This window comes from Perca flavescens, chromosome 10 (assembly GCF_004354835.1).
Source record: "Perca flavescens isolate YP-PL-M2 chromosome 10, PFLA_1.0, whole genome shotgun sequence".
Lineage (NCBI taxonomy): Eukaryota > Metazoa > Chordata > Actinopteri > Perciformes > Percidae > Perca > Perca flavescens.
Window position 1 is genome coordinate 12,257,835 of NC_041340.1, and position 8,375 is coordinate 12,266,209.

General features: G+C 42.4%; 1 protein-coding gene across 1 annotated transcript; it reads left to right on the forward strand.

Moving 5' to 3' along the window:
* Positions 1–895: 895 nt before the first annotated feature.
* hs3st1 (heparan sulfate (glucosamine) 3-O-sulfotransferase 1) lies at positions 896–3,677 on the forward strand. The gene is made up of 2 exons (XM_028589724.1): positions 896–1,251; positions 2,051–3,677. Exon 2 carries the CDS (start codon positions 2,190–2,192, stop codon positions 3,102–3,104), a length of 915 nt encoding a protein of 304 aa, XP_028445525.1. The 5' UTR covers positions 896–1,251; positions 2,051–2,189; the 3' UTR covers positions 3,105–3,677.
* The last annotated feature ends 4,698 nt before the right edge of the window (positions 3,678–8,375 follow it).

Consider the following 8,375-nt stretch of genomic DNA (forward strand, 5'->3'; position numbering starts at 1 on the left):
TAAGCCTTCAATGCTTTAGGCTTATTATCAGCATGGGAAACATGCTATACTTTACTCCAAACGCAATTACAGCTTACAAAATATTAAATAGTATTCACTTGAACATGACTTTGTCACACCATGAAAATGAACCTACGTTGGGCATCATAAGCAAGCAACTCACTGCCGTGAGAAACAAACTGGTATTTGAAAGTCATTCGAAATTAGTGATGTGTCACTTACTCATCGACTCTGTGAAGTCATTCCAACTTTCTCACGCTGACTGTACATTCAAAATGTGACTCAGAGGAAATTGCAAAGCACTACAGTGCTTTGTATTCAACATCAGTAAATCTGCAGTTTGGATTGGAGCGAAATTTGGGACCTGCTGTTGCTGGACAATTGCTGAAAGGATTTGAACATCTCAAATCACAATAAATGTAAAGCAAAAAATCCAGCTCAACAGGTGGTGAGATTGTGCAACACACAGATCCACTTGCACTGTGGACAAAGGAGGAGAAGAATGCCAGGGATGAATAACATGGGCTGTGTCTTTCATTGATCACTGAAAGCAAAGACTGAAGAGAGGACTCCTGGAGGTTTCCACTGAAAAGCCTTTTTCAGTCCAAATCCTGAGAAGGCGCAGCCTCACTGTGGGCTACAGTATTTTGTAAAGAGCAAGTCACACGGCTTGATTTGAATATTTTGGGCTTGTTGGTAAATTATCTTTATTTCCAGCTATTGCTTACAGAAGTCCCTGCGATATTACAGCAATTTTCTTTCTGTTTGACACATTATCACATCACAATGTTGTTTTATTCTCCACTTTAGTTCACTTGTGTCTTTGGCCAAATGTAGCCGTGTGGTGGTGCACGTGTGTCCATGAGCTGTCACACCTGGGTCACCTGCTTCACTTCCTCTCCTCATATCACTCTTAGCAGCATCGTTATCTCCGTCAAATACCATAACATTACAACAACGTGAGTCACAGGGGGGAGTGGTCCTGCAGGCGTACAGTAGGCGTAGGCTTCAACAGCTGACACTACAGACCGGGAGGACAGCCGGGCTCGGAAGCAGAGCACAGAGGAGGCGCTCCGGTGAAGTTGTGACCCTGCGTCCAAGGCGAGTTTTGTGCGCTCGGAAGAGACCACGGAGACTGTCTAGAGCCGGAACATAAACCCGCAGTTTTGGAAGTACTGGTGCCGTGAACAGAGAGTTCAACGCTGCACGAAATGAAATCTTCGTCGAGTCGAGAGGATTATAGTTAGAAAGGTAAGAGACCGGCGGCACTTCGTGGATTTCTTTGTCCAGAGCGAGGTAGCAAAGTAGACAAACTAATGTCACATTAGAGATACCATAAGCAAGGCTATATTATATAAAAAAAATATATGTATTATACATGACAGTAGGTGTAAAACATGCGATTATTTCTGTTATAGTTTATGTCTGTTATAGCTGTCATCCAGCCTTTAAATAAGCAATATTCACCACACCTGCTTATTTCCTGTAGCCTGTAGCTACATATCTCCGAACTCAGATTCAGTGTTTAACATGTCCTTATTGTTCATTAAATATTAACAATAGCCTATTGCATCACTTTACAACATCTTTGTTGATCATAAAGCAGTAGTTATGGAGAATTATACCAGATAAACTTAGTTTATCTAGGCTTTTTTTCAAGGTGATCTGTTTTTATGCCATGGTGCGTTGAATATATTGTATTAGCTGAATAATGATACTGATGATGATACTGAAACATGGTCGTTTTAAGGACATAAAATGAAGACTAATAGCCAACTGTACTGATACTTGTTTTTCCTTTTTAAAACGTTGATGATTTACGGTTTGTTGCCTTACAGATGTTACTGGGGGGCAGTTTAACGTTTAATCACCTTAATAGTCATAAATTAAATCATGCAAATGTTGCTCCCTTTGAGACACAAAACTGTGATAATGTTATTTATAGCCTATGTGGGATAAATTGTGTAAAGGTATTTTCGAGAGGTGTTTTGTCTCTCTGCCAGATGTTCGCCAGGTATCTTCTAATAACAGCTGTTTTCTTCCCTTGCAGTTACTGCTCCTGGCAGAGAAGATACAGTTCTTTTTGCTTTTCAATTGGACCCTTGTGCTCAGGCAGCTGCTTTTTCAATGTGGGATACAGTTTTGGTGCTTTTGCCAGGCTGAAATCCTCCAGTGTCAGGACCTCCCTCATGGCAGCCGTGCTCCTCGGGCTGCTGCTTTTTGCAATGCAGTCTCCCCCCGTCCCCTCCAGACCCATGGCTAACGAGGGGCCACCTTCCACCTCATCACCCATCGACAACGACGACACCACCAGCCACCCAAACGGGACCCTCCAACAGCTTCCTCAGATTATAATTATTGGCGTGAGGAAGGGGGGAACGCGGGCTCTGATAGAGATGCTCAGTCTGCACAGTGCAGTGGCGGCGGCTCAGAACGAGGTGCACTTCTTTGACTGGGAGAGTCACTTTCAGAAGGGCCTGCCTTGGTATCTCAGCCAGATGCCCTACGCCTTCCCCGACCAGCTGACGGTTGAGAAAACGCCGGCCTACTTCACCTCCAGCAAAGTCCCCAAACGCATTTATCAGATGAACCCTGACATCAAACTGCTGCTCATCCTCAGAGACCCCACGGGGCGGGTGCTGTCGGACTACACCCAGGTCTTTTACAACCGCCTCCAGAAACACAAGCGCTACCAGCCCATCGAGTCCGTTCTGGTGAAGGACGGCGAGATCAACCTGGGATACAAGGCTCTCAATCGCAGCCTGTACTATGTTCACATGCAGAACTGGCTGCAGTACTTCCCACTGGAGAGCATTCACGTGGTGGACGGGGATGAGTTGATCAGGGACCCCTTCCCCGAGATGAAAAAGGTGGAAAGATTCTTAAAGCTGGAGCCCCAGATAAACGCTTCAAATTTTTACTTCAATAAAACTAAAGGATTCTACTGTTTGAGAGACCATGGGCGAGAACGGTGTTTACATGATTCAAAAGGCAGGGCTCACCCTCATGTGGCGCCTGCCATCCTACAAAAACTCTACCAGTTCTTTCACGAACCCAACAAAAAGTTCTTTGAGCTGGTGGGCCGACCATTCAACTGGAAATGAGCGTCTGAGTCTCAGTAGGTTGGCGTAGAGTTGCTTGGGGATAATCTGTTTTCCTCATTAACAATGTAGATTAAGAGACAAAGCTAATGTAAATTTAAACTCAATCTATTTTTGTACTAGTAGTCTACATTTGTTACAGGAGTATGATTGAGCCAAATACAAGGACAGACTGAAGTTCATGACATGCTTTCTTAGTGCATGTCTTATTTCTTTTCATTGTCAAACATATGCATTTTACTGTCTTTTTGGACTGTTAAAAAAAGTCACTACTGTTTAGCTCAACTGATCAAAAACTTATAATGACATTTAGACTGTGCCAGTTCATGTTTCACTTCATATAATATGGCATTATTAACGTCTAACTGCATTTAGAGCTCTAAAGGACCTGTACCTGCTGCTATGATTTTGTCACTTTCTGGCGCGAGCCATTACTCAAATGTTTCTTTCATGTAAGAATTATATATTTCAATTTTCTGCGCACGTCATATATTTGTTGATCATCACGGTGTACTGTGAATTTTTTTCCCAAAAGGTGAAGAATTAATACCATAATAAAGATATATTTTATTTTTAGCATGTCTGATGCTTTTTTCTTCCTTTTTGGTTTATCTATTTTTTATTCATTCATGATGTATCCGTCTGCTGTTGCAATTTGTCTTCAGATCTTGACAATCGAAGAGGATGACTCGAGTCCACTCCGTTAACAGGCATGAGTATGTGTCTGTGTATAGGCAGCACCCATCTCTATGGATTACTGGATCACACTGTTTTCTGAGTGTATTTACTGACAGGATGTTTTGAACGTAGGTGCTGTATGTGAGATGCACATACATCAATGATGCAACTGTCTTGGATTTCTTGTTTGGTCAACCTCTGTCAGTTTATGTAGACTACAATGTGATACAGTGGTGTCTATGAAATAGTTGTGCTGTTGGGAAGGTGGTTTAATTCTCATCATCCAACAATCCTTGCTTTAATTGTCAGTTGTTTTTTTTTACACAGTAACAGGAGTAACTTTTAGTATGATAAATTACTGTAAGAGAATTGAGAGTGGGCAGATAGGTAAACTCAGATTCGAGCCCAATCCCAACCATGAGAAATCAAAAGATGAAGTTGTTTATGCCCAAGGGGGAGATCTTCATACTCAGTTTTTTTTAGAGAGCCAAGGGATTATTTATTCAAATCTTATTACTACTTTGAAAACATCAGCAGCACCGTCTGGAAGACATTAAGCTCCCAAAAACCTACAGTAGCTGTTTCATATTTGAATGTGGCCTAGATTTACTCAGGGGCTTACTGGGACTCAGCAGACAGGATGTTAACCTTATTGCCCCTTAAATGAAGACCAAAGCAATATTTCTTTCTATCGCTCTGTTTCTTTTTTCCCGTCAGACAGCAGGAATACTATTCCCTGATCTGCCTGCAGTTAACACGTGTTGTTTTTTATAGTGATAGTGTTGAGTAAGACTATCAATGGCTATCAGCAGAACAGGTTTGGCTGCAGGCGTAGGGAAGAAGGGAGGAGACAGAGTAAAAAGAAAGTGTGTGGAGGCTGATCTTTGCTGTAAGATTATCAGACAGCTGCTTGCATCATTTGGCATTTTCAGCAACGGCACACAACTGGCATGTTCTGCTTGTATTGCTTTCAGTTTTCTTCAAATCAAGAATACAGCAGGTTTAGCTCAGTTGATAGAGCAGGGGCACATCTATAGAGGTGTATGCCTTGATGCAGAAGGTCCAGGGTTTGAGTCCGATCTGGACGATTTCCTGCGTGTCTTCCCCCTCTCTCTTTCATTTCATTAACCTGACAAGCCAGACCCACATCAAGATGTTGGGTCTGGGAACACACCATTGGCAGGGATCAATCCGAGGGGCGGGATAAACGGTTGTCTTTCAAATTCCCTCTGCACGCAATAGGATAGCGCTACAACCAGGCAGAGCAACGAAGGAGGAAGCTAGTTGCTAGATTCAACTTTTGTCGTATCCGGTCGGCAAAACTCCGAACACATCTTCCTTTTTTAAGAATGACTTCAGTGCCGTTCTTTGTTCTTTTCTCAAAGAAAAGCTTAGCTCCAAGTCTCCCAGAGTCGTGGCCAAAGCTGATTCGAAAGACAGCAGCAGCAGCCATAAGCCCGCCCACCGACTCTATACACGATGTGATTGGCCCAGTCAGAATTAGTTTTTTCCAGCTTGCAAGCCAACGGAGAGTTGCTAGACTGACCTGGCCACTGGGGTGCATCTAGATTTCGAGGCTATACCTTTCATATCTAGCTGTCCTTTCCATTAAAAGCTGAAATGCTCAAAACAAATCCTAAAAAATAAAAATAAAAAAAATACAGCAGGTAGTGTTGGTGTCAAGTTTCTTAGGGTGAAACCAGGACTTACGCAATTTCCAGATAAACCTGTTTTTCATCTCAACACCACAGACTGCAAAACTACTTATTTAAGAACAAGGGGGAAAACAACATACTAGGAAATAATATGAAGCTTTAGCGCTAGTGCTTGAAAGAAACTAAGTACTTTTTCTTGAGTACAATTTTGGTTTCCGTGTTCTGCTTCCGTATTTTATTACTAACAAAAATCAATGTGTAGTAAAGGCCCCTTGCCATGTCTATACGTTATCAGTTCCACCAAAGAGACTCCTTTAAACTTCTGAAACACTTTCATTTAATTAACTGTTACAGGCCCAAAAAGGTAAAATTGTCAAATGATTCACCAAAAATAGCAAAGATTAGAGTAAAGTCCAAAATGTGAATACAAATTTGTTTAGCAGAAGTAATTTAATAATAATAATGTATACTGTTTATTGATCCCCAGTGGGGAAATTACAATTTACACTCTGTTTGTTAGAAATTACTACACACAGGCCTGAAATACACACAGACATGCTCAGGACCTATTCATGCACAAATGGAGAGATGTCAGAGTGAGTGGGCTGCCAGTGCTGGACCAGCACCCTGAGAGGTTGGTGGGTTACGGTGCCTTGCTCAAGAGCACCTGGTAGTTCCCAGGAGGTGAACTGGCATCTCTCCAGCTACCAATCCACACTCTGTACTTTGGTCCGTACTGGGACTTGAACCAGCAACCCTCCGGTTCCCAACGCAAGTCCCTACGGGCTGAGCTACTGCCACCCCCTAAGTAAGTAGAAGTAAGAAAGTACAGTAAGTAAAGGACCTGAACACTTGTGTCTATTGGGGCTTTTTTATTTAAAATAGCTGCCTGCTGTGGCTGTTCGCAAGTGGCAGCTGTTTTAAAGTATAACAAAGTAAAGATGTGAACCAGAAAGATTTGAATGCCATGAAACCAAAACAAGCTGAAAGCTGAGAGGCGCTAAAAAGAGGATAAAAAGTCGGGTGGTAATCCTCTGTAGGTTTGTCACTACAACCTCTTTCACATTACACAAAGTAATTTGATGCATTGTCAAATATAAATACATTGATTATTTAGCTTGAGGAATAAGGGGAGGGACAAAGAAGTACTTAAATAATATAAAACTATAGCTCAAGCTTGTGCAGGTGCAAGTTTTCTGTCTGATTCTGTGCTCTACTTACACACTACTCAACATCAGAGTAGTGTCTATTAGGAGTTCATGAACGGCCCATTAGTCTAGTCAGCTGTGCAGCCCTCTAAAGTTTTACAGGCACAGATTTCCCTAAACATCACCTAATTAATCTAAGCCACGTAATTAATATGCCTCCCCGTCCCACATGCAGTAAGAGCGGCAAACCAGGGCTACAACAGGATTAATGGCCTTGCCCTCCTCCCGGTTGCCCTCCCCCCCTCCTTACCTCCACCTCAGTTGTCACACTTTTTGCTGTGGAACTTTTCTGGACTAACTTGGAGCCATCCTGCCACCCCCACACCTCTCTCCCTGCTGCCAGCCCACACTAGTTGTTCTTTAAGGGCGCAGTTTCCCTTCAAAGCACAATCAGCCAATCTGGTTGTTTTTCAAAGGATGATGTGATCCGATGGAGCACAGCCCCGGCTGCGGTCACCAGGGCTGCAGCTTGCTTTAATTGGAATAGATTGTTTGTCCACATAATGTGTGAAGCCCGGCAGAAATAACACATGCACCCACTCTGTCTCTCTTTTTTTGCATACAAACACAGAAAAGGGATTGCACGCACACACGCACGCACGCACGCACGCACGCACACACACACACACACACACACACACACACACACACACACACACACACACACACACACACACACACACACACACAGTGTTTACTTGTTAGCCTAGCCTTTGCATTTGATTTACAGAGCTAAGCTTCTGAATTTCCTAAAGATACGGTATATACCTGGTGCTATTTTAATAACCCCCAGAGTTACTCTTGTTCTAAAGGTGTCCTCAAGTATCAAGGACTCCATTAAACATCTGGATGAAAAAAAAATTTTTTTTGATTGCTAAACGACACTGGTCACAATTGGAGCCATATGTGCAAAACTCACACCACAGTCCGCATTACCAACAGTCACCTGAGCTAAACAGTTCACATCTCCTGCAAAACTCATTCACAGCAACACAACTCTTCACACACATCTCAAACGGGGCTCAGTGCAGCCAAACACTATGGACAACTGTGTATGTAACGTCAGACATCTTACCTGGACATATTGGTATCTTTGCTCTTTTACCTGTTCACTGTTTCTCTCAAACGGTACAATGTATAACTGTTTCATTCCTATTTTGGTGTTTCTTTATTTCCCACAAGGCTTTATGAGCTTTCCCTATGAGAGTTGTGCACACGTTACTCCAGATGTGCCCACTGTCGTGTAGCAATCGAAAAAAAAAACTGTAACTTGTTTCTCATGTTGTATCTTTATTTCCAAACAAAGCTGGTAGCGAAATTACATATCTTCTTGCTCAAGTTTCTTTCCAATATTTTCATACAAGTGATTAATATTTTCATTTCCAGCAACCTGGATTAAGAAATATCATCTAGGGGCAACCTCTAGCTCAGGTGGTAGAGCGTGCGCCCCATGTAGGCTCAGTCCTTGCCTGGGTTCAAATCCGACTCGAGGCCCTTTGCTGAGTGCCATCCCCCATTACCTGTCTCCCTTTAGCTGTTCTAAATAAAGGAGAAAAAACATACAGCATATCATCTATTTTATCATGCAGCAAACTGAGATTTTTTTTTTTTATACAGATGGTAAGGATTTTGGAAATATCTTCAAAACAGCAATGAATTTTATTAAATGACCCTCAGAGTTTTTCAGGGATCAGGGGGTAATTCTTGTATTGGAATTCAGCTGAAAAGAATAG

Bases quoted from the DNA above. Each gene is read 5' to 3' on its own strand.
- hs3st1 (XM_028589724.1), top strand. From the start codon at position 2,190: ATGGCAGCCGTGCTCCTCGGGCTGCTGCTTTTTGCAATGCAGTCTCCC.